This window comes from Ochotona curzoniae, unplaced genomic scaffold, assembly GCF_017591425.1.
Source record: "Ochotona curzoniae isolate NIBS_2020 unplaced genomic scaffold, NIBS_Ocur_1.0 contig_4148, whole genome shotgun sequence".
Classification (NCBI taxonomy): Eukaryota; Metazoa; Chordata; class Mammalia; order Lagomorpha; family Ochotonidae; genus Ochotona; species Ochotona curzoniae.
Genome location: NW_024466146.1, coordinates 3,519,769 through 3,539,393, shown reverse-complemented (window position 1 = coordinate 3,539,393; position 19,625 = coordinate 3,519,769). Strand labels below are relative to the sequence as shown.

General features: G+C 37.6%; 1 protein-coding gene across 4 annotated transcripts in view; it reads right to left on the bottom strand.

Moving 5' to 3' along the window:
• The window catches only part of PARD3B (par-3 family cell polarity regulator beta), a 991,411-nt gene that overhangs the window by 195,437 nt on the left and 776,349 nt on the right, over window positions 1-19,625 (bottom strand). For all 4 annotated transcript variants that reach the window (XM_040984532.1, XM_040984535.1, XM_040984534.1 and 1 more), the window contains one exon: window positions 275-385. In XM_040984532.1, coding sequence (XP_040840466.1) covers window positions 275-385 — 111 coding nt within the window. The remainder of the gene's footprint in view (window positions 1-274; window positions 386-19,625) is intronic.

Here is a 19,625-nt window from a genome sequence, read left to right as displayed (position 1 = left end):
GAAAATAGGCATCAACATTATCAAAATTTGGAGTGGCATATTATGGAATTGTAAGTACTGCTATAATGAAAAGATAAAGTTAGTTTCTTCTCAAAATAGAATTTAAAAATTCCCTAGAAAGAACATTTCCTTTCATATCAGATAGCTTTCCAATTGTATAGCAATTTCTTTGCTTCTTAATATAAAAATAAAGGTTCTCCAGTTGATGGGTGCAATAACAAAATTAAACACAGACCATGACCCAAATATAGCAAGGGGTTTAGTTTCTGCTCACCGGTCCTGCTCTTCTTTCATTTTCTCCAGCTCCTCCTCTTTCAGGCCGCCAAGCTTCAGAGTTCCCTTTTGCACAGCCTTCTCTCCCTTATCGTCTTTCTTTTTCCCAAATCTAGCAAAACATGAAAGAGGATATGATTGTTAACAGTAGTAAATGCAAGGTACTTATGAACTCATTAAGCTGCAATTCTTTATTCTAAGCAATCAAGATCATTTTGCATTAACGGGAAGTATATAACAAAAGCAAAATGAAAAGTTATTGAATGCCCCCTTTTATATCTGTTCCTTCTTTTCAATCAGATATGCATCATGTATCAAGGAGAGTATCATGTGATAAAGGACTAATAATTCTAATCTATTAATTCAAAAAAGAGCGAGAAAAAAAAAAAAGAACAATCACCAGTAACATAAAACCAAAAACTGGCCTGTCTACTCAATATGCTTCCAGAACTCCAGTGTTAACGTTTGAAGGTTAAGTTCATGGCATTATATGTTGATGGTGTAGCCGTGGGAGTTACTAAACACCTTGTTTTCATTTTACCAAGAAAAATCAGAGAAACACTGAGGAGTTTTGAGCTTTGACCAAGGCCTCCCATCAGACACTCAGGGCAGACTGGTTTAGAATTTGAGCGCTTCCTTTCCTGTCTACACTTACCCTCCAATGTAGCCTGCATTTCCCTGGTTAGCCCAGGACAGATGTTCTCTGAACACTCTGGTTCCCGTAGTAAAATATCAACAGTAGTTTTCATGACTCTTTAGAAGAACAGTACTTCCTTACTCTTTCACAAAAATGAAAGTTTGCACATTCGAAATAAGAGGCTGCAATTAAAGTAGCACTAGGATTTATTCTTATGGGACAGGCATTCTACACAAAAGACTTTTTCTCCAAATATATTTTGCCATAGTCTTGGTACCAGCATACTGACAAAATGACCTGATGCTTTGCTATTGATCAAGACAAAAATCATTACCTACATTTATAATTCAGCACAACATCTTCCTTTAAGTTCTATTTATCTTTCATGTATGTATGTATGTATATTTGAAAGTGAGTATATGTGTGTGTCTCTATCATCTATGTGTCTGTCTAACCTACATAAGCTTTTCAAATTATGCATGCTTTGCTTGGCCCTACTCCTCTTGCCTCCTCTCCAAAAAACATAGGCAATTAGCATCTCCTCACTTGAGGACTTGACATACAAATTTTGAAGTAAACCCAATGTTCTCAGAAATAACAGAAAAACAAGCTCAGGTTTCAGTCTTCCTCAGTAACTGACAAAAAGAGGTACTTCTGCGCACCTTCCTGGATTGTGTTTCCATCCAGAGCAGAGATCGGCAGCTTTGGGTAGCAATTTTGGAAGATGTCACTGCTAATATTCACAATCCACTGTTATCCTAGTCCAGATTCCATCCTGCTTCCCCCAGAAGCCTCTTGAAATCTTAGCTCTGCTTATTTCCCAGCTCACAACTTTGATGGGCAAGTCCTGTTCTAGACAGTTGCTTCCCCAACACCACCTCTCTAGGTACCTCTACTACTACTGGGATTTGTTTTTATGTATCTGGAATCCAGTTAACCAAACTATCAGCTAGCTGTAACTCCATTACCTCATGTCTTTTTCTATTCTTTTAAATTCCCTTTTTCTCTTTCATGTCTCTCTCTAAATCCATTCTTTTTAAATGCATTGAAGACCTGGTATCACTTACAGAAGTGATTAAAGAAAAAACGATACAGAGTGTAAGAACACTAACTTTCAAATACCATCCTGATCTTCTGTTATACCTGAAGTCTCTCCACCCTTTAACCTGCAGTACAGATACACACAAATGTTCCCATGAACATATTCATGAGCTAACCAGTTCCAGGCAGAGTTTGGAGATCAAAATTATTATGCTAAATATGCCCATGTTAGAAGTTGATACTTCGTATATAGCTCAGAGAAGTACTTTTCCCTTCAAATGTCACTAAATAATGTTCGGAGAAAAAAATTTAAAAGGAGCAGCCAGTGTGGAAGTAATAATTAATAACTAAGGACGCTGACAAAGGTAACAACATTATTGAGAACTCAGGGATTTAGGCTTATTTTTTTCCTCCATGTCTCATATATTTTCTTCTAAACTTGAAGGTTTTAGATGTTCTGAGATGAAAGTAGTCTTATTTTTTTAAGAGTAAAACTAGTCCATGTCTAAGTCTTCCTTGATCTTTACTACCACGCCCAACAATTTCTCCTTGCAGCAGCTCAAGTATTTTCACTTGTTCTGCAGTTCAAGAATAATCTACTAGGCTTCCACCACAGTGGTATAATACCGAAAAGTTAATTTTAAGTCAGTTCTGCACAGCATTTTCTTTTTAGAAGAAACTGTCAATAACAGTCAGAATAATTCTATAAATATTATCAATGTTTTGATTTAAAGCTCGTGGTCCTTTATTAATGTTCCCAACATCAAGGGCAGAAATAGTTGTAAAGTTCATGTTATTAGAAAGAATGGCTCTAAGTTATTTTATTTTAAAGTTTGGGGAGGCTTAAGAACAGAATCATAAAATAAGTTTTAAAATGACTCCCACAATGGGAAGATGAGGAAACTGGGACCTAGCAAAGTTAACTGTGCTTTATATGTTGACAGTTTTGCATTTGATAGTCAGTGGGCAGAGCAGTCAGGAGAAAAGAACCATTTGGTGACTTTTACTGGCCTGAGTCAGTCTTCCAGAGCGGCCTCTGCAGAGGTCAGTCACACAAGACATTCACGGAGAAACACAAAGAAGAGGTGGGGAGTTCACCTATCTTTCAGCTGTTTTCATCAGAATAGCCAGGAGAAACCCTCAATGGCAAAATTCACTGCTTTGTATTCTAAACGTGTAAATACACTGTAGGCCTCCCATTGTCTATTACTTTAGACATTAAGAGTTGGTTGTTCTGGGCTAGGTGCCTTAAGGAAATTCTTTATAGGTCAACCCTGCTTTATATAAAAGATATTTTCCTGAAATTTTTTTTTGTGCAAACATATGGTTTTAATCAATAAAATCTTACTTTACATGTACCTGAAAAGCCTGTTTAAAAGGTTTGTATGATGGATCTTTTTGTAAAGTAGAAAAATCACCCTTCAGCATACCCTTTATGTAAATTTAAATGTTCATGAATTATAAGTTTGCTTAAAACAGCTGTCCCTGTTCATTTTCATTGGAAACAGTTTCATAAGTTGATAGAGAACTAACTTCTTTGTTTCTTTCTCTCCCTTCCTTTTTATCCTTCGTCTCCCCTCCCCTTTTTCTTTTTCATTCTTTCTGAAAATATTTATTAGGCTTCTACTCTCTGTCAGATATTATCATTATATCTTAATATAGGTTGCTAATGGCTTGAGGTAAGAACCTCACACTATGTTTATGGAACTTACATTTCCGTAGAAGAGACAAACCACCAGTTGAACACAAACACAAAGCACAAAATCATGAAATGTACAATGGGGATTTTGGGAGAGACAATGACAGAGATTGGCCGGGGGTGGGGGGGGGGGGGGGGGAAGCCTCCGTGAAGATACAGCATTGAAGGGCAGATGGAAGGGAGAGAGATTTGAGACGTGCAAAGACTGGAAGAAAGTCATGCGGCTGGAGGATACAGCATGCAAAACACCAAGAGAGGGGAAGGAATGTGATGTTCTCTAAGCAGTGAAAGAAGGCCAGGACGGCCCCAGAGCAGGACAGCGGAGGGGAGACACACAGCACAGAAGGTGGGCAGAGGCACCACGGAGTGCATGTCTGGGAGAAGCTCGCGGTGCATGGCGCTAGGTTATTTTGTAATAATTCACATAATAGAGAAGCTGCATAAGGAAACTGGTAGACTCAAATAGCCAGCAGAGGAGAAGCAGATGAACCATCAAGTCATTTTGATCAGATGTGATACAATGTGATAGATTAAAATAAACACTATCTTGGCTGCTGTAGTAACAAATAAAATCAACACATTAAGCACAGGCTCTCTGGGGATGACTGCTGAGGCATTCAAGGGTTGGGCAGAAGAGAGTGCCGGAGCAAGACACTAGACAGAGTGATGGGGCAGAAAACCAGGAGAACGTGACTATGTGGAGTGTGAGAACGCGTCCACAGGCCGGCAAGGCGAGAACTGAAAGTCTTCACTGGCTTGGACAAAACGAAAACTGTTTGAGCTGGTTCAGTCTGGTAGTGTGAGCTAAGTCAGTGAGCGTGAATGGTAGGTAACAACGCAAGTGCATATCTCTAAAGGCATCTGAAGGAGTTCACCATGAGAGTGGTAGCTGGAGACATGGTGCAATGCTGAAAAAGGAAGTTTTCAGTTTGCTTTATACCAGAGAATTTTCCTTCCTACAGGAAACATTTGCCAGAGAAAGTGACAGGCATGAAATGAAGGGGGAAAAGTTTTTTTTTTTTGTATTGTGGTAAAATACACAAACTGCACAACTTTTATTTACATGCACACTGTGCAGCCCTCACCACCATCCATCTTTAGAACTTACTTTGTTTCCCTAACTGAATCTCTGGTAATTGTCATTCTACTTTGTCTCTATGACTGATCATTCACATAAGTGGAATCATATGGGGTTTACACTGCTGTGTCTAGTTTATGTCACTTAGCACAACATATTCAGATTCCACTCGTGAATCGCATCAGAATTTGTTTCCTATTAAAGGCTGATTAGCATTCCATTGAATGTTCATTCTGCATCTTGTTTAGCCCCTCATCGTCAATGGGTCATGTGCACCTTTTGGCCACTGTAAATAAAGCTCCTATGAACATCAGTACAAGGAGAACAGTCACTGATGATGAAACTGAGCTGTGCGACAACTCCGGAGAGATTGGCATCAGGTGGGAGAGAGGAGACCCGGAAGAAGCAAGAGTTAGGAGGAGAGCTACCTAGTTTGTTGATAGAGTTGACTGAGGGGTATGGGGAGTTCCCAACCAATTCATTTATCAGTTAATGTGATACAGCACATTCAGCAGAAATATTTCATATCCATAAAACTAAAATTTCAAAAAACAAAATTTAAGAAACAAAAGAAGATAAAATTATGCAAGGTAGATGAGAACTTCAGACAAGATTACACAAAACATTAAATCCAGACTTCAGTAATTCCGGTGCTTTGCCTAGGCAAGGAAGATCTTACTACCATCTGGGAGAGTGGGATTTGATAGCAGGTATGGAATCATTCCTTCTTTCCTAGGAAACTGCCGTGGATCATGCTAGACTACGCAGGGAGAAGTTAACTATTAAGGACACCAATTTTCAGGTAAAATACCTTTCAAGTCAACTAACTAAAATTAAAACTCCAATATCTTCTTGTTTTCTATAAGAAAAAGATTTTACTAGAATTCCTAGTAGTTATTTCCCTATTTTTAAGCATATATTTTCTTATGTTTCTATTTCTTTCCCTTGTGTGTACTAGACAATGATGACTTCCATATTTTTCCCAGATTCCCATATCAACCCTGATGAACCTTTGAAATTCACATTATGTATTGTGCTACCTCTGGGTGTTTCCATGTCTGTCTCCCATTTAATCTGCTTCCTAATTCTACTAAGATCTGTCTGTCTACAATTTCCCTCCTATCTCCCACCGGGCAGCTTTTTACCACCTACTTTCGTTTAGTGCATACACTATATAAAGACAATCATGAATAATGGCTTGTGAGAAGTAAAAATTCAGGCCAGGGAAAAATTCCAGACACTCATTCCAAATTAATAGAGAGATATGAATCCAAAAGAGCAGTAAAGGGTGAAATAAACTGTGTATTTCTCCTCCTTGAATCAGCAAATGGCTTTGGGTGCCAAAAATGCTTTTGGAAAAAGCTACCAAGTGCAGTCATCACTAATGCTGAGGGTAGAAACCTAGAGAACAATGTTGGATGCAAAAAGGAGCAAACTTCGCCGTCATATTTTCTGGGCTTAGATTATGGTTCAAACACCCTGTAACTCACTTTCTTACAGACCACACATGATGTTTTCTTATCATGTGATAAATTATACAGTGTGAACTAGCTTAGGCAAATAGGAGGACAGAAAAGTTAACAGCCCTTTGTCTATTATTTCCACAGTTTACTCTAAAATCCACCCATAAAAGGTTTCAGTTGTCTGATGTCTTCTAAATTGGATTCTGAATTAGCATAGGCAGATACTGATGAAATTAACTTCCATGTATTATAACCTCATATGGTTTTATGCACTTCAGCTATCATTTCGCTCACAAATTTATGTCACAAAGGTCTTTTCTTTGTTTAGCTCATCTGGTTCCTGTTGTACTTCAATGAATCTGATAAAAACTCAGTGAAAATTGACCAGTTTAGAGTTACCACCTCCATTTTTCAGTATTGTGAGGCACTGGCTACTTTCATGTTACTATTACTGATGACACGATGAGCACATATATGTTTTGTGCAAACCAGTTCTGGTTGTGAAGCAGAAATATTCTTACTTCATTTTGGTTTTCTACTTTGTGTGTGTGCTAACTTGGTGCTGTGGTCGGGGCATGGCTCATTCCTTGAAGATTTATGTGCTGCAATCCTGGTCCCTAATATTATGTGAGGGGTGATAGAACCTTGAAGAGGTGTGCCTGGTGGAATGTGATGATGTCATGGCGTGTCAGACTTATGAATGAATTAATGTCTTTGTCCAAAGGTTGGGGGTTAGTTCTCTTGAGACAGGAGAGACAGGAGAGGGATGAGTTAGGCCTAGGGAATTGTGTTAGTTGCCAAGAGAGTACATTATTTTAAAGTGCTTCAGCATCCCCTCTGTCTCCTTTCTGCACCTGAACTCCCCCTGCACACACTGGATTCCCTTTTCCCTTTCTTCATTGTGATGTGATCTACCTAGTGGTGGCTTGCTCTTCAATCTCCACAACCATGTGTTAAATAAACCCCTTTTGTTTATATAAATTTGCAACCTCAGGTATTTTGTTGTATCAAGAAAAAATAGATGGCGGAAGACACATAGCTCGTCTGTGATTTCTAAGGGGGAGGTAAAATGCTGGAAAATCCACTCTGTTCCACAGCAGCAGAGCAATATTTGAAAAGTTGTGGGTTTACTTTGAGACAGGTAAAAGTTGATAGGGACTTGCCTTATAGGATTTTCCACATGTTAAATCTGAGGATGCAGATACCTTAATCATTGAAGATAAATTCCAGATTAAAAAACTTCCTCAATTAACCCTAGACAGCTGACAGTTAAAATCCTTAAATGAAGATTTCTGTTGCTTTGGGTAAGTGCCCATGTTTCCAAAAAAGATGAAAAACCTTGGGAAAACAACAAACCTGTTTAATCTCACTGTTATCTTTATCAATGACTTCCTCCAATGCTACCCTTTCCCCAAGCTCCCACCAGTCCCTAAATAGCTACTTGTCTCTGGACTGGTGCTCAGTCTAGAATGTGATTCCTAAATTGGTGCATGTGGCAACTTTTCATTCCAAAGCTGGGAATTACCAAAACTAAAATTTGTTGATGTTTATTTTTTGGATTAAAAACAGGGAGGTCCTGTAGCATTCTACAATTTCTGCCTAAGTGGATAAAACATCTGCTGGGTACAGTCTGAAGCAGATTTCTGGCTAAATTCAGTTGCTGGGAATCCTTGAGCTAATTTGCTTCCTTCATTCTGAGAGACTGGGAAATGCACCAGATTTGGAAATGCTGAATACATTCAAAAATAATTCTTGAGGGTCCAGAAAAGAAAGCAAAATACACATCCTCAATAATCAATATTGCTCAAAACAAACAAGCCAGAAAAAAAAAAAAGTAAGACAAAAGTTTGCTAGAAGACTGACTTGAAAGAATCAGTTAAAAGACTTGTGAGACACCAGATAGTTACTCTCAGGGTGTATTTTTGTATCAAATGAAAACCCCAATCAGAGGCTACTAGAGTAGTGCTTTGTTGAGATGGGGGAAGGAGAAGCATGGAAAAGATGTCAGAAACCAGAATTAAAAGAAAATAAGCATCAATGAGTGAGCGAGAAAGATGAAGCTACTAATAAAGCATGATTTTCAGATCTGCACAGTGACTGTAAATAGCTTATTAACTGTCACTGCCATACTGGGTTTTAAGTTATTCTACCCCTCTGCCTTCCAGAAGGAGAAATAGTCTTCAGGAGCAGAATGAACTTTGATTAATTGCCTCTATGTACTCTTGTTGGCTTCCAGACCTGGTAGGCAACCGTCTGAGAGACTCAGAGTAAAAACCTACACTTTCTTGAAAATCTATTTAAAGGCAGCATTAGCCTTTTGCATTTTTATGATTTCCTAACAGCTAGAAAGGCTTTTCTTTTTATTAGATATTTACTTATTTCAAATCAGTAGACAGCATTTTAAAAAAATTTATTATGTTTCTATAACTTTTTAAAAAGATGCCTGGCGATATAGTCACAACTGGTGGCCTGAACATGAAATTGTAGTCCTGATTCAAAGAGCTCACATGACTGAAATTTAGACTGTAGACAACACCCGGATATGCCCTTGTCATTTGTACATCTGCCACATGCCTCTTTCCTTCCAGATTCTTTGTCTCCTTTGCCCCAGGAAACCCAAAAGCTAGGAGAGGAAGCAGTGTTTGGATACGAAGTCACACCTCACTTTTAAATGCTTTGTCCCCAAACAGGCAAAGCTCTCAGAACAGCCTTGGTACTCCTATGCCAAGCCTTTGCAGGCTCACTCCACATCAATCCAGTTACCCTGCAGAAGGAAATGACTCCCACTGGAAACAGCCCTCAAGTCGCCCTTCACCGGTAGGGGGTATCATCCCAGCAAATTGCCTGGAAGGGGAAAAATTGACTCATGTTAAATCAACTCCAGGGAAAGGCAACTCAAAGTTCTGAGGAACTTAAGTCCATCTGTAGTTTCTCCTTGTACACTGTGAAACACAACTTAGATTCCACAGTATAAATTAGCAGAGGCACCATCTGTATAACAATCCACGATCAGACAGAACAGGGAGGTGCCTCACTCATCTAAAGCACAAATGGAGAACATGAAGCAGTACTTCTTTTTTTTGGTAGTAAAGATGCAAAGGACCATTTTGAAGGGAATTCTGGAGGCTACTGCTCCGTCTTCAGAAGCCAAGAGAAAACAGGGCACATTTTCTATGGAACTCGTCTTCACTAAACAAGAATAAAATGATTGTGCTCCAGACTCACTCTGAAGGGAGCAAAACTTATCTTTACAACTCTGATTAAACAAAAAAAAATTATCACTTCTTTGATGCCCAAATTAGCATCTTTTCTCTAGCATACAGAATTAATTAGCTGAGTGACAAAAGAATTAGTCCATGTAGGATCAAAGCTTAAATCATATTTCTCTGAAATTCAAAATTAAGAAGACACAGCATTAACCCGCTATAGTTCAAGAAATATTCTTTTCTGTTCTATAGATTCAAAACCTTTTGCATGTCATTTAAAGTACAAGCAGTATTCTCTTTTTTCTTTCTTCTTTTTAAAAATATCATCTTTCCTGAAAAGGCAATGTGAATATTACAGATTTTTTTTTCTCTTAGAGGTGGAAAAACTTTTCCATTATGCCATTAATATCTTAAATTATGTGGGGTTTTTTTGTGAAGCACTTATTGTATAAATACAAAAGGAGAAAAATAATTAATACACGATAGAGCCGGTAAGAGAATCTCAAGCAACGGAAAAAAAAATGATTGCATTGCTTCTTCATAAAGTGACAATAAGTTCTAATCTATTCTTAAAGGTGAAAGTTCTCATAACACTTGGTTGTTAAAAATACGCTTTTTTTTTCTTTTCTCCATAGAAGAAAAACCACTTTTGAATAAGGGAGAATTTGTTTTCTGAAACATCTCAGTTAACTGGAATTCATTTTTAACACTTTTGTGGTGTGTTTAACATTTTTACTAAGCAGAACACACTTGTGTAGGTGCATCTAGTCAAGATGGAAGGTGACTGGATTAAAGTAGGGATTGGGGAGTTGAGAAAGGTTCATTACGTTAACAACCATGAAAAGGTAGGGCACCATTTCAACCCCAGTTTAAGTGTGAGTAATTGACAGCTTAGGGCTCTCCGGGAGTTGATCATGCGTACATATGTGCATTCACTTATTCAAGGAGGAACTCTTGATGTTAGTTCCTTCCACCAGGTGCTAGGAATACATGGGAAATCGGGTATGATTTCTAACCTCATTCTTAGATGCAGACACATAGTGAAAAACCAGCTATTATGAAGTGGCTTAAATGTGGGTCAGGATTTCAGGAAACTCAGTGCTTACATGCTTTCTTCATATCACTGTCTTAGAAGGAAGGTCTAAGGGTTCCTGCCAACCATCCCACCGCAAGCCACCGCAAGATGACACTGCAGGCAGACAGCTGCTCACCTACTAAGAATGACCGCGGCCATCACTGCCATGGGAGCAACCAAGTCACCTCAGGCAGATCACAGGAGGAGTGTTTCTTTCCTGTAGCACAAATACCCCATTTCCAGAAATTCCAGGCCAAAATCTAAAATAAATTTAAACCCAAGCTATCACTAAAAATCATGTGCAAGATTCCGTCCATCAAAAGCATGTTGACTATCTCACACTTAGATATTTATTATCAGAATTTAGGAAATTAAAATCTCCTTAAACCATGCTTTCAAAAAAAAACACAAGTGACATATTTGCTGTGTTTTCTAGCATTTTGACATCACTTATATTTGTCATTAGGCTGTCCTTAGCAGCGTTTCAAATACCAATTCCTCCAACTGTACCCACTCATGAAAGAATTCTTTTTGAGAAAGAAGAAATTAAAATCTCTAAGCCTAAACTTCGTTTGTAAAGCAAGGAGCAGGATTTCAATATTTTCATATTACTTTTAAAGTTAGCTACTATCCCTTTTTATTCTGTCAGTCCCTTAAGAGTAAGTTATAAAATGGAATTGATTATTTACTATGAATAGGCTGAGAGAGAATTAAAAAAGCCCACTATATCCTGAAAGTCCCAAGTTAAATTCTATTTAAAACTTTGACTTGTTTGGGCCAAAAAGCCACAAGCCTCATAAAATCTGTCGAACCTATGTTGCCTGCAAGGGTCTCTAATTAAGTTCCCTTCTTTCCTTGCCTTCTTGAGTTGGAAACTGGCAGCCTATGCGACAGATAGTCACAAATTATAAGCAGCCCTGAGCATTCCTCAGAAACAGAGCAGTACTTCCTTCGGGACTCTGAAGAAGAGTGTTTTCTGGTCCTATCTTAGTTCCAACTTTGGCTCCCCACTCTCTCTTGCAATGACCATCAGGGTCCCTCCAGAGCTCCAAAAATTAGATCAGATAGAGAGCAATAAGGAAAGCTTAGATAAGACAGGAAACAGCTTAGACTCACATATATCTTACTAGGTAGGGCACAAAGATCAGTTGCTCCTAAGGTATTGAAGATTTCTCTGTACATCCCCCTAAAACTGTTCTGCACCTCAGTTGTTAACATGTGCTTTGTTAGAGTCATAAGCCTGTTTGGACTATCCTAAAATTCACCAAGTAAAAACCATGCTTGAAACTATAAGCTGTTAAATATAAAAATGAAAATAGACACGAGACAGCTGAATAGTACCCTATAACCATTTTAAGGTTTATAGTAGCCGGTTGTATATAAACTAAGATTGAGATGTCAGTGAAGTGGTTACAGGATGTGGTTAAGAACTTGCATCTTCCAACATAATGGTCACTCAATACCATGTTAATTAACTTCATGATGTTGTTAATTTCCATGTTTCTTCCTGTTGCTGAAGTTGTGTAGTGGCTTTTCATCAGAGGGGATGATATTCTGCCAGGTTTACTTTCAGACCAGGGATGGTCTCCCAATGAAACTGTTGAATTTATATGGACAATAAGACACTGGACTCTCCGCATGGTTCATGCCCGCAATGAAGGAATCATGACTGGTTATGAACTGCACTGCTATAACCATATGGAGGAATTCATTATGGGGGCAGGGCTTGGGGAGGGGCTAGGAGAATCTCAGAGCCTATGAAACTGTCAAAATGAAATTTAAAAAAAGAAAGAAATACAGGAAAAACTGAAAAAAAGATTAACTCATTATTTTAAATATATTTGTTGTCCATTTATTGAATTGCGAGATGGATATTCTAGCATCTTCCAGGTCTCATGAAACATTATGCCCAGGAAGCTTATGCCAGTGTAAGAGCTACTCATGGGCCATTGAGTTTTCAACAATGCTTCCTTTTGTCCAGAGGGACTGGGGCAAAGACTGAAGACTGCAATTTTTTTAGTACTTCTATAAAAACACATAATTCCATTCAGCAGCAGTGTGACATCATTAATGAAAATAAATCCAGGATTAAACAATAATTGCAACAACTTGATTTCTGAAGTCTTCTAATCGTCTGTAACTCGCAAAGAGGAATAACAAATAAAAGATAATCCTAAAAGTATGCTTTCACCTGCAAATGCATAGATTAGTGCAGCAATGATTTACAGTTTGACCAACAAAATCAGAAATTGATTTATAGTCTGTCCAAAGCATCAGGCTCCTATTTGCTTGTTCACTAGACTGTGAAACTGCCATTGTGCAATGTAAGTATATTTGCTTGTAGCAATATCTAATTTTTCCTTTCTCCAATACAGATGAATAATTCCTGTAGATTCTTGATACTATCTCATAGTTCAGAATGGCTGCCAGTGTCCTCACAGAGTAACAAAAGAAATCAATGCTGGGAGTTTTTGCACATATGTCATTAAATGCACAATGCCATAAAACACATAATCTAAGTCTAAGCCTCTGTAAGGAACAGATGGGGGTTGTCGTGGGCATATCTTTAAAAAAAATGATACTGAATCCAGTAAATCAACCACAGAATGTTTTCCTATCACTCGGGCTATTTTTAAAAAACTAAATCAAGTTTGGATTGTATCAGACAAAAGGATGGTGTTGAGCACTTTAGTTTTGCATAGCCATGTATATTTTCCAGAGGACAGAGGTGTTTGCATCGTTGGAGCCACAGTGTAAATGATGTGCTTTGCATAGCAGGTCAGGGTGCAGCAGCAGCTGCAATGCTCGATGATGGCTGGATTGGCAACCATCACCCAGAACATCTGCAACCTGCATTTAGCTTTGGATTTAATCCTTTTGGCAACCCTATTCTTAGTCTTCCTGAATTTCACCACCTAATATTGAAGCAACTTCCAATAACTAATCCTTTCTACAAACACTGTAGTCATATTTGATTCTGTAGAAACCCACCGTATTTGTGGTTTCATTTTAGAAAGTGATTTGGAAACCTAAGCCAATATATTTCCCCAAGTGTAACTAATCTGTTGTCATTCATTTCACACCAGCCCTAAAACTTTCTAGGACCCATCCCACAGAACTCTATATGCTCACTAATCCAGTGATGGAAGAATCAGTTTGGATAAAAGAACAAGAAATCTAACGATTATCTGTTCTGTAAAAGTAATATTTATGTGCATTAATAAAAATGGAACTAAGGAAGAGAAAAATGTCAAATGTGGTCAGGAAAGCTATATCTTAGAGTGTTTAAATTTAGCACGTTAGTGTGGGGAGAGGAAGTTATAACAGTGCCACATTAATGGACCTCAAATCAGAAGATTCTTAAATAATACCAAAGGCATTCACTAATATGCTGCATCTAAGATAATGATCATTGGATTGGAAGGCAAAATTCATGAGCCCCTTGAGTGTACTGAAATATTAAGTACTACAAAATGCCTACCCTATAATATGTAAAACTACGGGTTGCGTATTTAACATTAGATTTATATTGGATATCGACATGAAGCATACAAATTAAAATATGCTGATTTTATATAAGCATATGTCTCAAAAATAAGTTGGTGTTTTAATAAATTCTTTTGATATATTGGGTAATTACCCATGTGAAAAATATTCCATTTGAATTCATAGTTAAAAACAGGTTTGTATGAAAAACATCCTTACTGTTTTGAAACTAGTTATGAAAAGTTTCTTAGGCCTTAAAGGAACGTTGAGGTCATGGTTATCTAATCCCTCCTAAAGCTCAGAAAGTCTGGTGACCCACCTAAGGTCATACTGGTAGCTAGGACCAAACAAGGACGTGAAACTTGCAATTCAGTACAAAGCTCTCTCTATTCACTATGTTTCTCAATTGTTTATACATATGTTATCAATTATTAACCAACATTTCTGAAAACTTAAAGAAGAGCCCTACTCAATAAAAGTTTTAGGTTTTTTTTTTAGAGATTTCAATTGCTATAAATGTAATTAGGTATAATGACAAAGGCCAATTTAGCAACTACTTGGCCAAATAAAATATGCCAACCAATGTGAGGACTTAAAAACATTCCCATTATCTTAAGCTCCCTGTTTCACTGACATCCTCACCCTTGTCCACAGACAGACTCTTATTATATGCCATCTGATTTGATCAGATTGCTAAGAAACAATTACTCAATTATTTAGCTCAATTGGCCAGAACACTGTGGTAATGGGGTCAAGGTCATGGGTTGGCTCCCCTGTGTGGGCCAGTTAACTTGGACCCATTCCATAACCACAGGCTCAACTTCCAACCCCAGACAGTCTTACAAATGCATGCCAGTGGTCAAAAGGGCACTCACACAAAGAATATGTGGACAGAAAGCATAAATCTATCAATTCTCCCAGCAAAACAGTTCATTGCTAGGTTTGTTGACCATATGTGGATTCATAGTAACATTTTCACAGGTGAGAGACAAAACATGATTCAATCTCTGTAATACTATTGAAGTGCTTTTAAAAAGGAATTTTTAGAAAATATGAAATCCTGAAGTGAAATTGAATTTTAAGCTAATATTGAGATTTACATGGAAAGTTTTAAGCATGACCCAGTGATTTCCACCAGCTTCAAAAATATGGGGGAAAAGTAAGTGACCAAATTTGTCTACTTTGTGAAACATCTTGATTTAAAAATATTGGTTCAGATTGGAAAAAAAAAGTATTGTGTGACCCAAATATAAAGCATATAAGTATATGGGTAATATGCAGTGCTAGGATACTATTTTCAAATGTTGGTATATCTAATTACTATGTATATGTACAAATATATGCTTTTAATTGGTCAGAAATCTTAAGTAAATACAATTTGCACTGAATAACACATACTTGGTTAGTACACATCTAGTGTTGAACCACAGGTTCAGAATCCACACAAACTAAGCAAGGACCATTGCAAGGTTGTGTCATATCAGAGAGACTAACATGGTGTGGAGTGGTTGGACACCACATTGTACATGAGACAGAATCATACCAGGCTTCTGGAGTTCAGCCCAAGTGTGCTTTTCTGAATGGGAAACATTTGATTTATCAAGGTCTTTTCCAGAAAGCATTCCTCGGGAGTTTACAAATCAACCAAATATAGCAGATAATTCTACACAAAATACAGTTTTACAAAGCATGATGTTTTGTGTCCAAAGTTTAAAATCCTGAACTAGAGCACTTTTACTAAGATACCATAGTATATAGTGAACAAAATCAGTGAAACCATCCCTACCTTATGTAGGAAATAGACAGGGCAAATATATTTATCTTCCTCACGAATATAAACTATGGGAATTGAAGAAACAAAGGCACCACCAGAAGAACGTTGTAAATAGATTAAGTGGCATTGGGTGATTTATTGCCTGAAGAACTAAAATATGTAAAGCTTTATGGATTCCTATAGACTAATTTAATTATGTATCTCACAAACAACATAGGCTAATGAAAGTTTTTGTGGCATCAGTGGACTTAAAATGTCCCATCAGTAGCTTCAAAATATTACATTCATTCAGAAAGTATTTATCAAACATGTGTGGCAGGCTCTGTGATAGGTGTTAAAAATACAGAAAAGAAGTTCAATGTTTTGTCTTAAGGAATGTGCTGTCCATGGCTGATTCTTTGAGCTGACGGACGGTCTCACAAACAAAATAACTGGGGATGGGCACTGTCAGAGTTACCATGCCAACACTGGAAAAGCTGTGTAGATGATCTTATTGGCTAATGCTCTTAAGCTATTTGATTTGTAGTTTTCAAATATGATTGAAACTCCAGTCCATCCTCCCTGGATATATGCATATATCAGTAAATGAAGACTCTTCAAGAAGTTTGTGGGAAGCGCACATTAGCAAAAAAATTTATTTATGGATTTAAAATTCTTTTTTTCCAACAAAATAAAACATTGTTTCATTTCATTCTTTTTTCACAGACATGTTGGAGTAACTTTGTATATAGTTTCTGGAGTTCATGGACTCCCGAGAGGATCCCAGTGTGTCTGTCTGTGGGTATAAATTACAAACACCAGCTTTAAGGCAAGCAAGAGTCAGCGCCACAGATTAAGCTCTGGCTTGGTAGTAAAGCACATAATGAGGTAGCAAAGCATGTAAGGAAGAGTTGGGAAACCCAACTGAGATAAGAGCATTTCTGAGTAGGAAAATGTTATCTAAGGTTAACTTTTATGACTGACCGCAAACCCATCACTGAATCAACAAGTGCCAAGAAATACACGAGAAAGAGTAAGCCAAAGGCACAGGATCCCTACACAGAGCTATTTCAGTGGAGTGAAATCAATTCTCAACAACTCAGAGGTAGCTTTTGTTTTATCTACTCGGTAGCTTACCCACAGCCTGTACTTCCCTTTTCTTCCCTCTTTCCATTTTTCATGGTCACCTGAGGACTCATTAGCACTTCTACCAGAGGATGAGTAAAGGAAAGGAAAAGACATAAAACTTCAAATGAATCAATTTTGCTACCTTTAAAGCACTTGGGAGAAGAAAAAGTAGCTATTATAAGACTTGTGGATTATGTGAAGATTTCAATTATCTATACTCTCCTAGTCAATCTTATAAAACAATAATTGAGGGTTGGCTCTGACCCACCTTGTAATGCTAAACTAACAGTCTTAGCAAACAACTGTAGGGAACAAGAGGAAGATGTGCTAAGGGGAGTTGAAAAGTACACCTTCAAGTCACTGATTCAGTCCCAAGAATGTCAGCAAGTACCCGTGCTCTAGGCAATTTCCTAACTACCAATGTTAGTTGCATGCGGAAGGATCATAAATCGTAAGAAAGGGATACAACCCCCTTGCAGCAGAACACTACTTACACAGCAACACAGATGACTCTTACATGCATTTTGCTAATGAAAGAGGTCAGATCCAAAAAACTACATATGATCTGATTTATATGTGAAATCTTGGAAAATAAGAAGCCATACGGATAGGAACCAGACCTGAAAGGGTAGTGGGGGTGTGGAGGTTATGGGATTTTCTGTCTTGTGGCTATGGACACATGACTCTTTGTGTTTGTCAAAGTCCACAGAAATGTATATGACAAAGAGTAAATTTTACAGTGTAACCATTAAAAACAATCAAGACATAATGGGAATTCCAAATAGGAATACAATTATAACAAATGAGCCTAATTTTATTACAAATTGCTAACATAAGCATATTTAAAGCCTTAGAGAAGAATGCTAAATAATGCTGGAAATCAGTATTTTCATTAAATACTACAAGGCTAAAGGCAAGAAAAATTGCACAACACTGTATTCTGATCTGCTCCACTTTGAAACAAAAAAAAACCTTTAGGAGACATAATAAGGTTGGACAAATCAGTTTTATATGATAGCCAGCTTTCTAACTGCATGAGAAAAATGTTAATGAGCAAAGTGCTACTGAATTGTGACTGAAGGTATCATATAATCTCATGCTTTTTAAGTGATTATACAGAGTAATTATATATTCACAATGTCTAAATCCCATCAGCAGAGTGGGTCTGATTCATGATGCCTGGAGAGCAGGTACTCCTGGAGATCAGATATTGGTTTCTGAATAGGATTTTTGCAATGAAAGAAACAGGGCTTCTTTGGAAAGGTGGCTTACTCAGAAAAGTGGTGGGGAAAACAGGAGATGAAGCATCGCACTGTGTCATAAAGTAGAAAAAAAAAACTTCAAAAAAAGAACAAGGTGAAAAAGAACATGAGCTATTTTGCAAGAGCTCTCGGAAACCGAAGTTGTTAGTTTGAGCAACAAAATAAATCACATAAAGATTGAATTATACCACATACCATAAATAAGTAGCTGTGAGTTAAAAATGATATGTCAATAATTGAATGCATAGATTAGTGGTAAGAGACAACAGAACATGTAGTTCTTTCTCACAGAAGAATTCCAATTAATGAATATAAAAAGGAATGAATGAAATAGGAAATAATTACTGGAACTTTCTAGTAGCAATTATTGCTGAAAAGAACCACAATTGGTGTTTGTAATATGGAATGGATATACAATGTAAAGTAGGCTATTTGTGTAGTCTCAAAATATCTAAAGATGCTAACCACAAAAGGAAAACGGTAACTTTGCACTAGAGACCAGCAGATGTGCCACAAAGTAATTAAGGTTAGGGATTGGCACAGTGGCACTGTAGGCCACGACTCCCATCTGTAGTGCTGGCATTCCATATTGGTTCTGGTTCTTGTCCCGGCTACTCCACTTTGGATCCAGCTCTATGCTTATGGTCTGGAAAAGCAGCAGAGGATGGTTAAAGTATTTGGGCCTCTCTACCTATGTGGGAGACCTGGAAAAAGTTTCATGCTCCTAGGTTTGGATTGCCTTAGCTCCAGCCAGTGCAGCCACTTGGGGGGTGAATCAGATAAAAGATTTCTCTCTCTCTCAATCTCTCTCTCATCATGCCTTTCTAATAAAAATAAATCTTTTGAAAACTCATTATTATCAGTGGTGACATGTTCATAAAATGTACTATCCTAATAAAGAGATATCACACTACAATATTGTAACAATACCATTTAAGTTCAAACTAGCCATAACATTTCACCCAAATTGAGGGATATTCCATAAAATAACTGGTCATTATTGCTTAAAATATCTAGGTCATGAAAGAGAAGAACTAGGGGACTCTCACAGTGTGAGAGACCAAGGAAGGAAACATCACTAATAATGCGATGTGGGATCTAGGGTTGGATCTTAAAAATGGGAAACGCCATTAGTGGAAAACGCAGCCAAATTCAAATAAGGCTTGCAGGTTAGCGGTGATAGTTTTGAGCAATGTTTTTTTTTTTTTTTAGATTGCTTCTTTTTCCTTGCAACTTTACTGTTAACCTAAAATTAAATGTTGTAACAATAAGAGAAGCTGAAGGAAGATTCAGAATGATTGACGATGGAAACATTCAGTCACCATTAATCACTTTTCTGTATCTTCATGATTTCTTTAAAAAAAAAAAAACACACAGAGAGGCATGTTTTTGGGAGAAAGAGAGTAGGAGAGAAAGAGAGAAAAGGGTAGGGACTCCCACCCTCCCATCCACACCTGCTGGTTGACTCCCAAAATGTTCACATCACTTGGGCTGGGCCAGGCCAGCCACTAATCATAAACTTGA